This window comes from Sphaeramia orbicularis, chromosome 5 (assembly GCF_902148855.1).
Source record: "Sphaeramia orbicularis chromosome 5, fSphaOr1.1, whole genome shotgun sequence".
Classification (NCBI taxonomy): Eukaryota; Metazoa; Chordata; class Actinopteri; order Kurtiformes; family Apogonidae; genus Sphaeramia; species Sphaeramia orbicularis.
Genome location: NC_043961.1, coordinates 43,370,266 through 43,390,370, shown reverse-complemented (window position 1 = coordinate 43,390,370; position 20,105 = coordinate 43,370,266). Strand labels below are relative to the sequence as shown.

At 42.0% G+C, this 20,105-nt stretch overlaps 1 protein-coding gene across 1 annotated transcript in view; it reads left to right on the top strand.

Annotated features, from left to right (window-relative positions):
* The window catches only part of rbbp5 (retinoblastoma binding protein 5), a 63,970-nt gene that overhangs the window by 27,607 nt on the left and 16,258 nt on the right, over positions 1 to 20,105 (top strand). Inside the window, 3 exon segments of the mRNA XM_030133497.1 lie at positions 2,907 to 2,976; positions 7,197 to 7,432; positions 18,830 to 19,066. Of these exon segments, the coding sequence (XP_029989357.1) occupies positions 2,907 to 2,976; positions 7,197 to 7,432; positions 18,830 to 19,066 (543 nt within the window).

The following is a 20,105-nucleotide window of genomic DNA, read 5'->3' as shown; positions in this document are numbered from 1 at the left end:
GCGAAAAGGCTAAAAAGATCACAGCCAAGATAGCTGAATTTATTGCGTTGGATGACCATCAGCTGTCTGTGGTTACAAACGTCAGATTTCGCAGTCTCCTGGAGCACCTGGAGCCACGGTATGAGCTGCCTTCTCGTCACTACTTTACCAACACAGCTCTGCCGGCCATTCATCGGATCGGGACTCTGTATCGGCAGATACTCAAAATCAAATGACTCGGACTCGGGGGCAAAAAAAATGTGATCGGGACATCCCTAGCCATTGCATAACATTCCACTTCTTTGCCTAAAAAAAAACTCTTTGGTTGCTTTCACAGTATGCTTTGGGTGATTGTCTATCTGCACTGTGAAGCACCGTCCAATGAGTTCTGAAGCATTTGGCTGAATATGAGCAGATAATTGCCTGAAACACTTCAGAATTCATCTTGCTGCTTTTGTCAGCAGTCACATTATCAATGAATACAAGGGAACCAGTTCCATTGGCAGCCATACATGCCCATGCCATGACACTACCACCACCATGCTTCACTGATGAGGTGGTATGTTTTGGATCATGAGCAGTTCCTTTCCTTCTCCATACTCTTCTCTTCCCATCACTCTAGTACAAGTTGATCTTTGTCTCATCTTTCCATAGGATGTAGAAATATTATTTTAATTTAGATAGTTGAATTCTTAAGTTTAATCACATATTAGTCAGTATTAGTTAGGATTCCTTTGTGTCACTAGATTTTTTTATCACTGGTTAGTGTTAAAGTTCTTAGGATAGGTCACATCTCAGGGCTCGTGACTGCGACTGAATTACGGTCGCATGTGCCTGAGAATTTCGGTAGTGCGACTGTTTTTGAGATTACGATCGCACGGTGCGCCAATAAAAAAATGAGCGAAAATTAATACGTGCGCCTAGAATAATGGCTGCAGAAGTAACTCGTCAGCTGAAAATAAACAAGCTCCACGCCCCGCTGACTGAAGCGGAAAATCTAGTCCCCGCCCCCTCGCGTGCGCAGGCGGCATAAACAAAGGGATCAAATAACTCCACCGACGTTTGAAACAATCTCCCGCCAAACCCGGTTAGTAGCGCTGGCGTTGTTCCAAGTATTTTCCCATGACGTAATGTATCCTGCAAGTCAGATGATCATGTTGCGCGAATCAACTTGCTACACGATTAGCTGACCATAACCAGCGAATCGAGGGGCTAATGAATAAACAACAAGCGGTATCCAGACGTGTACATGATTCGTCAAAAGTTTACTAAGGGGCACCAGGTCAAGGAGACCTGACTTCAGGCGTGGTGTAGACCACAGTGACTAAGGGCCTTTAGGCCATGAAATAAAAAAGTTGGTTGTTGCAAATAATGGTGTGATTCGTCTTTCTTCTCCAAGAACCAACTAAAGTATATACCACACATTGACAATTGTTTTGCACCTGTGTCAATGTAAGCTTTTTCTTTCATACTCTATTCAAATACTTTATTCTAGGTTGTTAACATTGCTTAAATACATATAGGAATATTACTTGGTATGGCCAAGAGTTTTGCTTGTTCTCCAAATTTTTTATATAATAGTGGTGCGCCTAGATTTTAGCCTGTGCTCCTAACTTTTTAGGGTTAGGAGCACAGTGCTCCTAGGTCAAAAAGTTAATTTTGAGCCCTGCATCTTGGTCACATACTAAACTGACAGATTTATGACCACAGGACTTAGGTTTTACCTTAGGCACACTTTTAAATACACATGCCCACAGACAATTGTAAACAACAACGGATAAGAGGTAAACACTGTCAAGATGGGGTTTTACATATAGTTGAGGTATCACATCTGCCTGACTTTAGAGTCAGATGACACCAGTCCATTTTCTGTGACCCAGCCCACCTAAGCACAAGGGGTTCAGCCCATAGTTTGGAGATCAGTTTACAAGGATTATAAAAGTGATGTGCATTGGAATGTCTGGATCAGTTTCCCTGCTTGGGGTGTGGATCCTCAGCTGAGTTCTATTTTGTTTGTGATCAGATCAAGTTAATAATTAAATTTATAAAAATGAGACCAAAAAGAATCCGGACTTATTTTTGGAGCTTCCAACAAAAGAACACGTCAACATGATGAAGCCTCTGTATTCACTCTGGTGAAGTTTTCTCTTGATTGCTGACTCTGACACACACCCACCTCCTGGAGAGTGTTCTTGATCTGGCCACCTGTTGTGAAAGGGTTTTTCTTCACCAGGCAAAGAACTCTGCTGTCATTTACCACAGTAGTTTTACATGGTCTTCCGGGTCTTTTGGTGTTGCTGAGCTCACCGGTGTGTTCTTTCTGTTTAAGAATGTTCCAAACAGTTGATGTGGCCACACCTAATGTTCTTGCCATATCTCTGATGGGTTTATTTTGATTTTTCAGCCTAATGATGGCTTGTTTCACTGAAAGTAACAGCTCTTTGGATCTCATCTTGAGTGTTGACAGCAACAGGTTCCAAATGCAAATAGCACACTTGTAATGAGCTGTAGTCTTTTTATCTGTGCCTTGTAAATGGGATAATGAGGGAATAACACACCTGGCCATGGAACAGCTGAGCAGCCAATTGTCCCATTACTTTTGGTCCCTTTAAAAAGTGGGAGGCACATATACAAACTGCTGTAATTCCTACACAGTTTACCTGATTTGGATGTAAAGACCCTCAAATTAAAGCTGAAAGTCTGCAGCTAAAGCACATCTTGTTCGTTTAATTTCAAATCCATTGTGGTGGTGTTTGCAGCCAAAAAGATGAGAATTGTGTCAATGTCCCAATAGTTATGGACCTGACTGTAGATTAGCCTTAAAACCAGGGGATAAACCAGATTGTGACTGAAGCATGATCACTGCCTTGTCTTTAGTTTGTGTTCAGTGGTTTCACTGGTGCTCTGTGAATGTCTTCATTATGCAGGTGCTGATGCTGCTGAGGACGAGGAGGTTGATGTTACCACTGTTGACCCCATAGTTGCTTTTTGCAGCAGGTAACAAAACAAGAGGATTTTATGTGTTGTGTTAAAATGTGTTAAAAGTGGCTGAAATGACCTATATGCAAGACTATGAAAAGCTATGTGAGCTCTAATTATATAATCTTTGGTCTGAATTGTTTTTTTTAAAAGTGACAGTGTCCTGTTTTTGGTGACGTGGTCCTGAATCTGTTCTATTTGCACTATTCTGTCATTTGGCCTCTGTTCACCACCACTGGATTTGAAAAGAACAAATCAAGATGTGATTGAAATGTGGAATTTTAGCTTTAATTCAAGAGGTTTAACAAAAGTACAGGGTGGGGAAGCAAAATTTACAATGAACATTTAGTTGTTTTTTCTCAGCAGGCACTACGTCAATTGTTTTGAAACCAAACATATATTGATGTCATAATCATACCTAACACTATTATCCATACCTTTTCAGAAACTTTTGCCCATATGAGTAATCAGGAAAGCAAACGTCAAAGAGTGTGTGATTTGCTGAATGCACTTGTCACACCAAAGGAGATTTCAAAAATAATTGGAGTGTCCATAAAGACTGTTTATAATGTAAAGAAGAGAATGACTATGAGCAAAACTATTACGAGAAAGTCTGGAAGATACTATTAAAGAAGAATGGGAGAAGTTGTCACCCAAATATTTGAGGAACACTTGCGCAAGTTTCAGGAAGCGTGTGAGGGCAGTTATTGAGAAAGAAGGAGGACACATAGAATAAAAACATTTTCTATTATGTAAATTTTCTTGTGGCAAATAAATTCTCATGACTTTCAATAAACTAATTGGTCATACACTGTCTTTCAATCCCTGCCTCAAAATATTGTACATTTTGCTTCCCCACCCTGTATTACATTAACTGACCCAGCAACAATTAATAATTTTCTGTCTTGTCTTGATTTGCTATCCAGAGGAACAGAATACTGCACTAAGACATTAACAGTGGAATAACTCATAAAAAAAATTTCAGAGCTGAAAGGGAATAAGACACAGGGTACAGACACTCATCTGTCTGGATTGTGCAGGTGCTGTAGACCTCTAATAATCCCATTATTTAAAGAATGCTTTAACCAAGTTCTAGATGGTGAGTAATCCCCAAACCAGGTGAAGATCAATCAATCAACCAATCAAATTTTATTTATATAGCACCAAATCATAACAAAAGTTATCTCATGACACTTTACATATAGAGCAGGTCCAACACCAGACTGTCAAGCCAATTTACAGAACCCAACAGAATCCTCCAGGAGCCAACACTTCTGACTGGTGACAGTGGTGAGGAAAAACTTCCTTCAAACTGGCAGAAACCTCGAGCAGACCCTGACTCCTGGAGGATGGTCTTCTGCCTTGACCAGTTGGGGTTTGAGAGAGAGGGAGAGAAGGGGGTAAGTAGGGGGAGAAACATGGATGCCCACCAAACTGAACCTGAACTGTTAAAAAATGGAAGTACACCTGACAGTCATTATCTGGCTTCTGCAGAACTTGATGACTGGCTTATCATGTGAATCAGGTGTGTTAAGGCTGGTTTATGCTTGCCGCACGAACGTGACGTGTGGAAAATAGATGTGGGGAGTCGGCACGAGAGTACGTGTGATACTTTTATACTCCGGGCAGCTCCGCGCGGCGTCTTTTCCCAAACTGCAGGGGGCAGGGTGCCACAAACGCACGTCTATCACAGTAAAAAACTAAAGAAGAAAATTATCAATAAACGTACCTCCTCCGGAGGGAAATTTGTGTCTGTTTCCCTGTGTTTAATAAAATTCAAGAGCCAGCTCAACTCTATCACAAGCTGTGGGACGTTTGGGCTCCCCCCTGGGTCTCCACTTCTCCCTTTGGCGTTCTTTTTTGCCTTCACATATCTGTCCTGAATGTTTTTCCAGTTTGTTTTTTTTTTTTTTTACCCATTCCTCTTTGCCGACTGTAGCTGCAATTTCCCTCCATGAATTGTTCACCACTCGGCTGTCGCGGTGGTCCCGGTGTGACGAATCATACAAGTGCCTGTACTTCTGTACTTCTACCACCAGGAGGTCCTGAATGTCGGCCATGTTGTCCGTGTGTCTCTTACAAATTTTCTGAGGTGCGCAACACGGAAAGTTTCCGCTTGAGATGAGCCACGCAAAGGGGCGTGGCTGTGAAAATGACGTCAATTGACTGCGTGAAGCCACGTGGAGCTCGCTGTCGCGGTAAGCATAAATCAGCCTTAAGAAGAGGGATACATTTAAAACGTGCAGGATACCGGCCCTTGAGGACCAGAATTGGACACCCCTGATTTAGATGAAGAGACTATTGAAATTAGCTGACTGATCTCTATGGGTGAAAAGCTATCCATTAAACCAAATGGTTCAATAGTCAACTCTGTAGTTTCTGGGTCTGAAGGATTTAAAGGTGGACTAGAGTTTGTGGAGGACAGGAGGAAATTAATTTTATCTTTAATGAGCCAAATCTTATCATTGAAGAAGTTCATAGAACTATTGCTATGAAGGGTTGCAGGAATACTATGCTCATATGCACTGTGGTTCTTTGTCAGTCTGGCTACAGTACTGAAAAGAAACCTGTGATTGTTCTTATTTTCCTCTATTAATGATGAACAATAAGCTGCTCTAGTAGAACGAAGTGCCTTCCTGTATTTATTTAGACTGTCCTGCTAGGCTGAATGGTGTTCTATCAGTTTAGTAGAACGCCACTTTCTCTCAAATTTTTGGGTATGCTACTTAAGTTGGTGAGTATGAGAATTAGGGCTGCAACTAACGATAATTTTGATAATCCATTAATCTGTAGATTATTTTAATAACTAATCGATTCATCTGATAAACACAAAAGACTCAATTCTCAACAATCGGTATTTAACCCAAAGCAATACAGGCTGCAGACAAGTCACTAATGATAACGTCTCCGCAATGGCTTTGGGTATAGTTAGCAAGCACCAGCCCACTACCTAGACTTGTTATGGCTAGAGACCATGTATAAAGTGTGCGTATGCACAAAAACGTGGTGTACGCCCTTTTCCACTCTCACGTTCAGATGTATAAAGAATGAAATGACCGTGGAAATCTGCGGTCCTTTCACACCAAGTCCATAGCTGACATACGCACATTTCTAGTGCTTTTGAACTGTTGGCGACACTTAGAGGTGATACTGGGAAACTGTTAGTAATGTGAAAAAAAGAGTGTTCCTCTGTCTGTATTATAATGGTCTATATTTGGTTTGGAGAAGGCATGGCTTTACTACCCATATAAATGGATGACTCCACTTCAGCATGGATTAAATAGATGCTTGTTTGTCCAATATGGTGTTATTATAAAGGGGTTGTCAGCAGGGATGTCCCTGGAGAACACTTAAGTATCACTGGAACATATTTACCATCAGTGAAACCACTTAACATCTGTGTCCTGAGGACATTCTCCAATGCTGGAATGTTAGTCGACCTACGCTAATGTCTAAGCTGAAATAATTTGGCTCACATTCGGGGAACTTGTTCAATCTACATAAAACTCAAATCCTCTCATTTAGGTGTGACACATCTAACAACATTTAAAGGAAGTGGAAGAACAATAGTATTAACTATCTAAGGGTACAAATAGATAAAGATTTACCTTATCTTTATGAACACAGCTACAACCTCTAACCTGAGCTGCAGGTCACTACTACAACAAAACTGACATAAAATGACCCTGACTCCTTTACCTGGGTCAATACAGGTTGTTCCATTCAATGAATGGAACTGGACCATTTCAACCTTTATGTGGGGGAAGAAAAACACCAAGAAAGCCATTTGAGACATTACAGCTGTAAAGGTGGTTAGGGTCAGGGTTCTACTGTGCTGAGGAAATGAGTGGAGGTCTACACAACTATGAATTTGAATTGGTTGTTCCATCCATCCAATGTGTGAGGCAGAATGTAAACAGATTAAACCTACTGTGAAACATGTCCTCATCAGGGCTGAGACATGAACATGTCCTGCAGAGACTTCAAACACAGCCTTACTACTGTATGACTTAACATCTGCCCCAAGTCCACACTTCAGTCACATCTTAACAGCTTCATTTTAGATCCACGGTGGTAGTGAACCGAGGCAAAATACACAAAATGCTTAAATACTGACAGACCTGATGGTGTGAGTTGTTGGTTTTGTCCCATATCTACATATGAATGAGATTATTTCATCACCACTGTTGTGACAGATTTTGGTCTGGTTTTGTGATTTGATTGTTGTCTGTGGTCAGTGATGAGGAGTTGGAGGACTACAAAGCCCTGCTGTACCTGCCCATCGCCCCAGAGGTAGAGGACCCAGAGGAAAACCCCTTTGGCCCCCCTCCAGACGCCTCGGCCCAGGCGGGGGCTCTGGAGGATGCAGCAGGTGGCGGAGACAAAAAGCAGAGGCAGCCATCATCTGAAGGAGGCCCTGCCAAGAAGAAGGCCCGCACTACCACTATTGAACTGCAGGGGGTGCCGAGTGATGGTGAGGCACCAACACACTGTGGATGCATCTGCTTTTATGGGATGGGGGGTCTGTTTACCAGTCATGCCACATTCTCCGTTCCACTTGTGAACTCAGAAGTTCAAACCATTCTGTCCTGTTTTAGAAAATGAATTAAATCAATGTGTTAAATGAAAACCTGCTCTAAAATCTCTGAAAAAGGATTTAGACATGATTTCAAATGTGACATTAATGTTAAAATGGTAAAAATATATTCCTTATCAGCACTGAAACTGCAGTTTTTACTTCAACAATACTTTGATCTAAAAATCATCACCCAGTGTTGTTCTGTATTTATATCAGGTACGTTAGAGAAATCCAAGTCGTAATGGTCATAAATATAAAAGTCCTGGTGTCAGATTTAACTTAACACCTGCAGAAACTCAGGTTTTTCGACAGAGTGATATCAGCAGTGAAATGAGTCATTAGGCCCGAGCTGAGTAAAGCCGGCGCAGGGCCTATTGAGTCTGCAGTGGGCGCATGGGGATGAAATTGCCAGTGACGCGGTCACCTTTCGCCACTGTCGCGACTCTCACTCATATTCACATTCACGGAACTGAGACCTTTCCGAAGATGTACATGACATGTGCACAAATCGCATATTTACACCTGCTCAGAATGAATGGGAGTCAATGGGCCACGCCCAGTCGGGGTCAGTCATGTGAGTGTAAGTGCACAACACGTGACCTCTGACCCAAAAGACATGTGGGGGACCTCGAGAGCTTTGAAATAAGGCCAAATATGTGGTTGCCATAGAAACGGCTATATTGTTCTTGCTCAGATTATTATTATTAGGCCCGAGCCCAGTAAAGCCGGTGCAGGGCCTATTGAGTCTGCAGTGGGTGCATGGGGATGAAATCACCAGTGACGCAGTCGCCTTTCGCCACTGTCGCCACTCTCACACATATTCACGGCACTGAGACCTTTCTGAAGATGTATATGACGTGCAAAAATCGCATATTTACACCTGCTCTGAATGAATGGGAGTCAATGGGACACACCCACTCGGGGTGAGTCATGTGAGTGTAAGTGCACAACACGTGACATCTGACCCCACAGACATGTGTGGGAGCTCGACAGCTTTCAAATAAGGCCAAATACGTGGTTGCCACGAAAACGGCTATATTGTTCTTGCTCAGATTATTAGTATTATTGTTTTAAAATTTATTTGTTTTTTAGGCCTGAGCCGAGTAAAGCCGGCGCAGGGCCTATTGAGTCTGCAGTGGGCGCATGGGGACGAAATTGCCAGTGACGCGGTCGCCTTTCGCCGCTGTCGCCACTCTCACACATATTCACATTCACGGCACGAGAAGTGCACGACACGTGACATCTGACCTCACAGACATGTGGGGGAGCTCGAGAACTTTCAAATAAGGTCAAATATGTGATTGCCATAGAAACGGCTATATTGTTCTTGCTCAGTTTATTTATTTATTTATTTTTTATTAGGCCCGAGCCGAGTAAAGCCGGTGCAGGGCCTATTGAGTCTGCAGTGGGTGCATGGGGACAAAATCGCCAGTGACGCGGTTGCCTTTCGCCACTGTTGCCACTCTCACACATATTCACATTCACGGCACTGAGACCTTTCCGAAGATGTATATAACGTGCACAAATCGCATATTTACACCTGCTCGGAATGAATGGGAGTCAATGGGCCACGCCCACTCGGGGTCAGTCACGTGTGTAAGTGCACGACACGTGACATCTGACCCCACAGACATGTGGGGGAGCTCGAGAGCTTTCAAATAAGGCCAAATATGTGGTTGCCATGGAAACGGCTATATTGTTCTTGCTCAGATTCTTATTAGGCCAGAGCTGGGTAAAGCCGGCGCAGGGCCTATTGAGTCTGCAGTGAAGCCGGCGCAGGGCCTACTGAGTCTGCAGTGGGCGCATGGGGACAAAATCGCCAGTGACGCGGTCGCCTTTCGCCACTGTCGCCACTCTCACACATATTCACATTCACGGCACTGAGACCTTTCCGAAGATGTACATGACGTGCACAAATCGCATATTTACACCTGCTCTGAATGAATGGGAGTCAATAAGACACGCCCACTCGGGGTCAGTCACGTGGGTGTAAGTGCACGACACGTGACATCTGACCCCATAGACATGTGGGGGACCTCGAGAGCTTTCAAACAGGGCCAAATACGTGGTTGCCACGGAAACGACTATGTTGTTCTTGCTCAGATTATTATTTTTATTTTTTTATTTTTTATTAGGCCTGAGCCGAGTAAAGCCGGCACAGGGCCTATTGAGTCTGCAGTGGGCGCATGGGGACGAAATCGCCAGTGACGCGGTCGCCTTTCGCCACTGTCGCCACTCTCACACATATTCACATTCACAGCACTGAGACCTTTCCGATGATGTACATGACATGTGCACAAGTCGCATATTTACACCCACTCAGAATGAATGGGAGTCAATGGGACACGCACACTCGGGGTTAGTCACATGTGTGTAAGTGCACGACACATGACATCTGACCCCACAGACATGTGGGGGAGCTCGAGAGCTTTCAAATAAGGCCAAATATGTGGTTGCCATAGAAACGGCTATATTGTTCTTGCTCAGATTATTATTATTTTTATTTATTTTATTTATTTATTTTTTTGGTCTTATTTTTCTTTCTCCTGTGCTTTCAGCTCAATTTTGACCCTCTGAACATTTACGAAAACTCACCAAATTTTGCCTAAAATTCAGAAGTGCGAGAAATTGAATTTACATACAGGTTTCGTAGATGTTGGTAAAGAAATGTTGCCACAGCGCCCCCTTGAAAAGTGGAAATGCATTGCGCCAATGGGAGCGCGTCCATCATAAAGTTTTTTGTAGAGCCACGAAAATCGGTACACAGATTCATCATGAGGAGACAAAAAATATTACTATGGCCACGCCCCAAAACCAACCCTTAGTCGGCCATATTGGATTGAAATTTCCAAAATGCTGAGTCAGCGTTTTCGCTGACGTCGTATTTTAACTATCTCCTCCTTGGCCGTTTGGCCGAATGAGCTCAAAATCGGTGTACAGTATCTAGAGAAGTGGGGCATCAAAAGTTAGCCGAATTTTTTGAATAGGTGTCACCGTTTTTGTATGACGATGTCGCAAACATTGCAAAGTTTCTTCGTGAATTTACCATTACAAAAATTGCTTCAGCTCAGATATACGAACACCGATTTGGCTCAAATTTGACTCAGACGTCTATCTCCAAGGCCTACACCCATTTATTAAAAGAAATTGAAATTTTGCACTATAGCGCCCCCTCCAAATGTACGTTTACAAAAATGAAATCAGTTTGGAGATACGAACACCGATTTGGCTCAAATTTTACTCAGACATCTGTCTCCGAGGCCTACACCTACTTGTCAAAAGAAACTTAAATTTCACACTACAGCTCCCCCTACACGTTTTTTTTTTATTTTTTTTTTTATTAAAATTGCTTCAGTTCGGACATAAGAACACCAATATGGCTCAAATTTGACTCAGACATCTATCTCTCAGGCCTACACCCATTTATCAGAAAAATTTGAAATTTGGAGCTGTAGCGCCCCCTACAATTTTACCTTTACGAAAATTACTTCACTTCCGACATAAGATCACCAATTTGGCTCAAATTTGAATCAGTTGTCAATCTCCCAGGCCTACACCCATTTATCAAAAGGAATTGCCATTTCGCTCACTAGCTCCCCCTACAAATTCACCTTCACGAAAATTGCATCACCTCGGACATATTGAACACCGATTTGGTTCAAAATTGACTCAGTGGTACATCTTGCAGGCCTACACTCATTCAATTGAAGAAATTTTATTTCAGCTGCATAGCGCCCCCTACAGATTTACTTAAACAAAAATTTCCTTAGTTTGGACATACGAGCAATGATTACCCTCAAATTTGAATCAGTTGTCAATCTCCCAGGCCTACACCCATTAATCAGAAGAAAGTGAAATTTGGTGCTAGACCGCCACCTTCTGAACGATGTGCATACTTCCACTGGACGTGCCCTTGGCGAGGGCCTTTAGATGCTGCTATCGGCTTTAATTAGGCCCGTGTAAGTGCACGACACGTGATATCTGACCCCACAGACATATGGGGGAGCTCCAGAGCTTTCAAATAAGGCAAAATACGTGGTTGCCACGGAAACTGTTATATTGTTCTTGTTGCTCAGATTGTTATTGTTTTTTTTTATTTGTTTTTTTTTGTCTCATTAGGCCTGAACTTTGTAAAGCCGGCGCAGGGCCTATTGAGTCTGCAGTGGGCGCATGGGGACAAAATCGCCAGTGACGCGTTCGCCTTTCGCCACTGTCGCCACTCTCACACATATTCACATTCACGGCACTGAGACCTTTCTGAAGATGTACATGACATGTGCACAAATCGCATATTTACACCTGCTAAGAATGAATGAGAGTCAATGGGACACGCCCACTCGGGGTCAGTCACGTGGGTGTAAGTGCACAACACGTGACCTCTGACCCCACAGACATGTGGGGGAGTTCGAGAACTTTCAAATAAGGCCAAATACGTGGTTGCCACGGAAACGGCTATATTGTTCTTGCTCAGATTATTATTATCTCGAGTCTGCAGTGGTCGCATGGGGACGAAATCGCCAGTGACGCGGTCGCCTTTCGCCACTGTCGCCACTCTCACATATATTCACATTCACGGCACTGAGACCTTTCCGAAGATGTACATGACATGTGCACAAATCGCATATTTACACCTGCTCAGAATGAATGGGAGTCAAAGGGACACACCCACTCGGGGTCAGTCACATGTGTTTAAGTGCACGACACGTGACATCTGACCCCACAGACATGTGGGGGAGCTCGACAACTTTCAAATAAGGTCAAATACGTGGTTGCCAAAGAAACGGCTATATTGTTCTTGCTCAGATTATTATTATTATTATTTTTTTATTTTTATTTTTTAATTTAATGTTTATTTTTCTTTCTCCTGCGCTTTGAGCTCAAATTTGACCCCTAAACATTTACGAAAACTCACCAAATTTTGCCTAAAATTCAGAAATGTGCAAAATTGAATTTACATATAGGTTTCGTAGATGTTGGTAAAGAAATGTTGCTGCAGCGCCTCCTTGAAAAGTGGAAATGCATTGCGCCAATGGGAGCGTGTCCAACATAAAGTTTGTCGTAGAGCCACGAAAATCAGTACACACATTCATCATGAGGAGACAAACAAAAAATATTATTATGGCCACGCCCCTAAACCAACCCTTAGTCAGCCATATTGGATTGAAATTTCCAAAATGCTGAGTCAGCGTTTTTGCTGACGTCGTATTTTAAATATCTCCTACTCAGCCGTATGGCCAAATGAGCTCAAAATCGGTATACAGTATCTAGAGAAGTGGGGCATCAAAAGTTAGCCAAATTTTTTGAATCAGTGTCAACTTTTTTGTGCGACGAGGTTGCAAACGTTGCGAAGATTTTTCGAAAATTTGGCATGACAAAAATTGCTTCAGCTAAGACATACAAACACCGATTTTGCTCAAATTTGACTCAGACGTCTATCTCGCAGGCCTACACCCATTTATTAAAAGAAACTAAAATTTCGCACTACAGCGCCTCCTACAAATGTACATTTACAAAAATGACATCAGTTCGGACATACGAACACCGATTTGGCTTAAATTTGACTCAGACATCTGTCTCCCAGGCCTACACCTATTTGTCAAAAGAAACTGAAATTTTGTGCTACAGCGCCCCCTACAAGTTTTTTAAAAAATTCTTATTAAAATTTCTTCAGTTCGGACATACGAACACCAATTTGGCTCAAATTTGACTCAGATGTTTATCTCTCAGGCCTACACCCATTTATCAGAAAAAATTGAAATTTGGCGCTATAGCGCCCCCTCTAATTTTACCTTTACGAAAATTACTTTACTTCAGACATACGAACACAAATTTGGCTCAAATTTGAAGCAGCTGCCAGTCTCCCAGGCCAACACCCATTCAGCTAAAGAAATTGCCATTTCGCTCAGTGGCGCCCCCTACAAATTTATCTTCACAATAATTGCATCAATTCGGACTTACGAACACCGATTTGGCTCAAATTTGAATCATTTGTCAATCTCCCAGGCCTACACCCATTTATCAAAAGAAAATGCCATTTTGCAAAATAGCACCCCCTATAAATTTACCTTCACGAAAATTTCATCAAAACATCAAAAGTTAGCCGAATTTTTTTGATCGGTGTCACCGTTTTTGTGTGACGATGTCGCAAACTTTGCAAAGTTTCTTGGGTAATTTACCATTACAAAAATTGCTTCAGCTTAGACATACAAACACTGATTTGGCTCAAATTTGAAGGAGTCATCTATCTCCCAGGCCTACACCCATTTATTAAAAGAAATTGAAATTTTGCACTATAGCGCCCCCTACAAATGTACATTTACAAAAATGACATCAGTTCGGACATACGAACACCGATTTTCCTCAAATTTGACTCAGACATCAGTCTCCCAGGCCTACAACTATTTGTAAAAAGAAACTGAAATTTCGCACTACAGCACCCCCTACAAGTTTATTGTATATTGTATATATTGTAATAGTTTGGAAATATGAACACTAATTTGGCTCAAATTTGACTCAGACGTCTATCGCCCAGACCTACACCCATTTATCAGAAAAATGTTACATTTGGTGCTATAGCGCCCCCTACAACTTTACCTTTACGATAATTGCTTCAGTTTGGACATACGAACACCAATTTGGATCAAATTTGAATCAGTTGTCAATCTCCCAGGCCTCCACCCATTTATCAAAAGAAAATGACATTTCGCTCAATAGCGCCCCCTGCAAATGTACCTTCACGAAAATTACATTAATTCAGACATACGACCACCGATTTGGCTCAAATTTGACTCAGATGTCTATCTCTCAGGCCTACACCCATATATAAGAAAAAATTGAAATTTGGAGCTATAGCGCCCCCTACAATTTTACCTTTACAAAAATTACTTTACTTCAGATATTTGAACACCAATTTGGCTCAAATTTGAATCAGTTTTCAATCTCCCAGGCCTACACCCATTTATCATAAGAAAATTCCATTTCATGCAATAGTGCCCCCTACAAATTTACCTTCAAAAAAATTGCATCAGTTCGGACATACGAACACCGATTTGGCTCAAATTTGACTCAGTGGTACTCAGTGGTGGAGTAAATTGTCAATCTCCCAGGCCTACACCCATTCATTAGAAGACATTTAAATTTTGTGCTAGAGCGCCACCTGCTGAACGATGAGCATACTTGTACTGGGCATGCCCTTGGCGAGGGCCTTTAGATAACGCTTGCGGCTTTAATTTTTATATTTATTTTTTCTTTTATTTTGTCTTATTTTTCCTTCTCCTGCGCTTTGAGCTCAATTTTGACCCTCTGAACATTTACGAAAACTCACCAAATTTTGCCTAAAATTCAGATTTGCTAGAAATTGAATTAACATATAGGTTTCATAGATGTCGGTAAAGAAATGTTGCGGCAGCGCCCCCTTGAAAAGTGGAAATGCATTGCGCCAATGGGAGCGCGTCCAACATAAAGTTTGTGGTAGAGCCACGAAAATCGGTACACACATTCATCATTAGGAGACAAACAAAAAATATTATGGCCACGCCCCAAAACCAACCCTTAGTCGGCCATATTGGATTGAAATTTCCAAAATGCTGAGTCAGCATTTTAGCTGACGTTGTATTTGAACTATCTCCTCCTTGGCTGTTTGGCCAAATGAGCTCAAAATCGGTGTACAGTATCTAGAGACATGGGGCATCAAAAGTTAGCCAAATTCTTGGGATCGGTGTCACCGTTTTTGTGTGACGACATCGCAAACTTTGCAAAGTTTCTTCGGGAATTTACCATTACAAAAATTGCTTCAGCTCAGACATTCGAACACCGATTTTGCTCAAATTTGACTCAGACGTCCATCTCCCAGGTCTACACCCATTAATTAAAAGAAATTGAAATTTTGCACAATAACGCCCCCTACAAATGTACATTTACAAAAATGACATCAGTTCGGACATACAAACACCGATTTTCCTCAAATTTGACTCAGATATCTGTCTCCCAGGCCTACACCTATTTGTTAAAAGAAACTTAAATTTTACACTACAGAGCCCCCTACAAGTTTTTTTTATACATTTTTTTTATTAAAATTGCTTCAGTTCGGACATACGAACACCAATTTGGCTCAAATTTTACTCAGACGTCTATCTTTCAAGCCTACACCCATTTATCAGAAAAAAATTAAATTTGGCACTATAGCGCCCCCTACAATTTTACTTTTTGTAAAATGACTTTACTCCAGACGTATGACCACCAGTTTGGCTCAAATTTTAAGCACTTTTCAATCTCCCAGGCCTACTGCCATTTATCAAAATAAATTGCCATTTCGCTCAGTAGCGCCCCCTACAAATTTACCTTCACGAAAATTGCATCAATTTGGACGTCCCAACACCGATTTGGCTCAAATTTGAATCAGTTGTCAATCTCCCAGGCCTACACCCATTTATCAATAGGAATTGCCATTTCACTCAGTAGCGCCCCCTACAAATTCACCATCATGAAAATTGCATCAGTTCGGACATACGAACACCGATTCTCCTCAAATTTGACTCAGTTGTACATCTCGCAGGCCTACACCCATTCAATGGAAGAAATTTAATTTTGCTTCCTTCGTGCCCCCTACAGATTCATTTATACAAAATTTTGTTCAGTTTAGACATGCGAACACTGATTTGTCTCAAATTTGAGTCAATTGTCAATCTCCCAAGCCTACAACCATTCATCAGAAGAAACAAAATTTGGGGCTAGAGCGCCACCAGCTGAACGATGAGCATACTTCTACTGGACGTTCCCTTGGCGAGGGCCTTTAGATGCCGCTTGCGGCTTTAATTTTTATTTATTTTTCCTCTCCTGCTCTTTGAGCTCAAATTTGACCCCCTGAACATGAAACTCACCAAATTTTGCCCAAAATTCAGAAGTGTGAGAAATTGAATTTACATATAGGTTTCGTAGATGTCGGTAAAGAAATGTTGCGGCAGCGCCCCCTTGAAAAGTGGAAATGCATTACACCAATGGGGGCGCGTCCAACAAAGTTTATCGTAGAGCCACGAAAATCGGTACACAGATTCATCATGAGGAGACAAACAAAAAATATTATTATGGCCATGCCCCAAAACCAATCCTTAATCGGCCATATTGGATTGAAATTTTCAAAAATCTGAGTCAGCGTTTCTGCTGACGTCGTATTTTAACTATCTCCTCCTTGGGCATTTGGCTGAATGAGCTCAAAATTGGTGTACAGTATCTAGAGATGTGGGGCATCAAAAGTTAGCCGAATTTTTTGAATCGGTGTCACCGTTTTTTTTGCGACGAGGTTTCAAACTTTGTGAAGTTTTTTCGAAAATTTACCATCACAAAAATTGCTTCAGCTCATACATAGAAACATTGATTTGGCTTAAATTTCAATCAGACTTCTATCTCCTAGGCCTACACCCATTTATTAAAAGAAATTGAAATTTTGCACTAGAGCGCCCCCTACAATGTACACTTACAAAAAAGACATCAGTTTGGACATACGAACACCGATTTGGGTCAAATTTTACTCAGACGTCTATCACCCAGACCTACACCCATTTATCAGAAAAATTTTACATTTGGTGCTATAGCGCCCCCTACAAATTTACCTTCACAAAAATTGCATCACCTCGGACATACGAACACTGATTTGGCTCAAATTTCACTCAGTGGTACATCTCGCAGGCCTACACCTATTCAATGGGAGAAATTTTATTTTAGCTGCCTAGCGCCCCCTACACATTTACTTGTACAAAAATGTCTTTAGTTTGGACATACGAACACAGATCTGCCTCAATTTTGAATCAGTTGTCAATCTCCCAGGTCTACACCCATTCATCAGAAGACATTGAAATTTTGTGCTAGAGGGCCACCTGCTGAACGATGGACATACTTCTACTGGACGTGCCCGTGGCGAGGGCCTTTAGATTCTGCTTGCGGCTTTAATTTGTATTTATTTTCTTCTCCTGCTCTTTGAGCTCAAATTTGACCCCCTGAACATTTACGAAAACTCACCAAATTTTTCCCAAAATTCAGAAGTGCAAGAAATTGAATTTACATATAGGTTTCGTAGATGGTGGTAAAGACATGCTGCGGCAGCTCCCCCTTGAAAAGTGGAAATACATTACGCCAATGGGAGCACGTTCGACGTAAAGTTTGTCGTAGAGCCACGAAAATCGGTACGCAGATTCATCATGAGGAGACAAACAAAAAATGTTATTATGGCCATGCCCCTAAACCATCTCTTAGTCGGCCATATTGGATTGAAATTTACAAAATACTGAGTCAGCATTTTTTCTGACGTCGTATTTTAACTATCTCCTCCTATGGCGTTTTTCCAAATGAGCTCAAAATTGGTGTACAGTATCTTGAAAAATGGGGCATCAAAAGTTAGCCAAATTTTTGGGATCAGTTTTACTTTTTTTGTGCAAGGAGGTCGCAAAATTTGCTATGTTTTTTCAGAAATTTGCCTTTACCAATCTTGCTTCAGTTTGGTCATACAATCACCAATTTGGCTCAAATTTTAATCATTAGTCGACCTCCCCAGTCTACAGCCATTGATTGGAAGATATTAAAATTTTGCACTGTAGCGCCCCCTACAAATGTGCGTGTACAAAAATGACATCTGTTTAGACATATGAACCCCGATTTGGCTCAAATTTGACTCAGACATCTGTCTTCCAGGCCTACGCCCATTTATCAGAAAAATTTTTAATTTGGTGCTATAGCGCCCCCTACAAATTTAATTTTTCCAGAAGTGGTTCAGTTTGGACATACGATCACCTATTTTTCTCAAATTTGAATCAGTTGTCAATCTTCCACGCCTACACCCATTTACCAGAAGACATTTAAAATTCACACAATAGCGCCCCCTACAATTTACCTTTACAAAAATTGCATCAATTTGGACATACAAACACCGATTTGTCTCAAATTTGACTGAGGGGTACATCTCCCAGGCCTACACCTATTCAATGGAAGAAATTGAATTTTGGCTGCATAGCGCCCCCTACAGATTTACTTATACAAGAATGTCTTTAGTTCATTCATATGAATACTGATTTACCTCAAATTTGAGTCAATATTCAATCTCCCAGGCCTACACCCATTCATCAGAAGACATTAAAATTTCGTGCTAGAGCGCCACCTGCTGAACGATGGACATGCTTGTACTGGATGTGCCCATGGGAAGGGCCTTTAGATGCCGCTTGCGGCTTTAATTTTCAGTTGGTCTTTGAATACTGCTGTGTTGTTACTGACCTTTGACCTTTGCCCTATGTGTTGTGTCTTCAGAGGTACACCCCCTGCTGGGCGTGAAGGGGGACGGAAAATCCAAGAAGAAGACAGCGGGGCGGCCCAAAGGCTCCAAAGGTAAAGACAAAGACTTCCCCTTCAGGCCTAAGCCCTACATGGGCGACCGGCCCCCCTTTCCCATGGACACCCTGGGCAGCTCAGGCCCAGGAGGAGGAGGAGGAGGAGGAGGAGGAGGAGGAGGGATGAAGGCCAGGGCAGAGGGGGGCCTGGCCACAGGTAAGAACGCCACCAGCCCTGCTGTCTGACTGACATCTCAGCTCCCCTGGCTTGTGCTGTACCACCCCACCCCACCCCACCCCCCACCCCCAATCAGCCCACTGTCAGACAGGGATGGCCACAGTCTGGACTGACGTCACACCCTTGGGGGGGGGGTGGGCGGGGGACTTCACTCCCACCAATTACACTTTGTATTGAGATCAGAATACTAAAACATGCTTATACAACACCAGTATATTTATTATTTAAGGCATCTAAGGTCCATTATCTCACACTTGCATCCCAATATAAAATTAAAAGAATGAATCAACAATATAGACGAGTTTCAATGTTTACTAACAACAGTGATGCACGCACACCTCGGAGGCAAAAACACCAATACCAGCTACCAGCTGACTCACATACACCTCTAGGCTCTCCCCCGGAACTCGTGAACAAGCGAATATGTTAACTCAAAAACTGTCCATTAACTGTTTCTGTCCAAAAGCCAATCCCATCTTCTCTTTCACGGCCGCATGATGCAGCATGATGCAGCATGATGCAGCAGCTGTAGTTGCTGCTGGCTGATAAACCAATGTGGTATCACAACTCGCATAATTATATACACCACTTTTAATTGGTGTGTTATCTGTAGACATTCTAAGCTTTCCTTATGTATGTTTATGCAGTGTCAACACCATGCACTGAGGGTTAGGGTTCAGGTTATGTGAACCACAGATCTGGGCACAAACTGACTTGCCATAACACATGAAAAGTAGAAAATGCGTACATATAACACACCAAATGCCATAAGAACTGGCATATGACTTGCTTGTCCGTCATCCTTCACCACATCAGTCCCTCTTTTTTCATCGCGTTTGTCAATGCCATCATATTTACTGGGCTTTCTAAAATAACTAAGGAGACTCGGCTGTCTTCACAGTTTGCGCTAGCAAAGTAGCATCTAATTTTGGCTAAAGTTAGCTTAACAACAATTAACCTCAGTATTTTAATCTGTCAAAATGATGGACGGCCTTCAGAATTTTCCGTCATTTAAAAA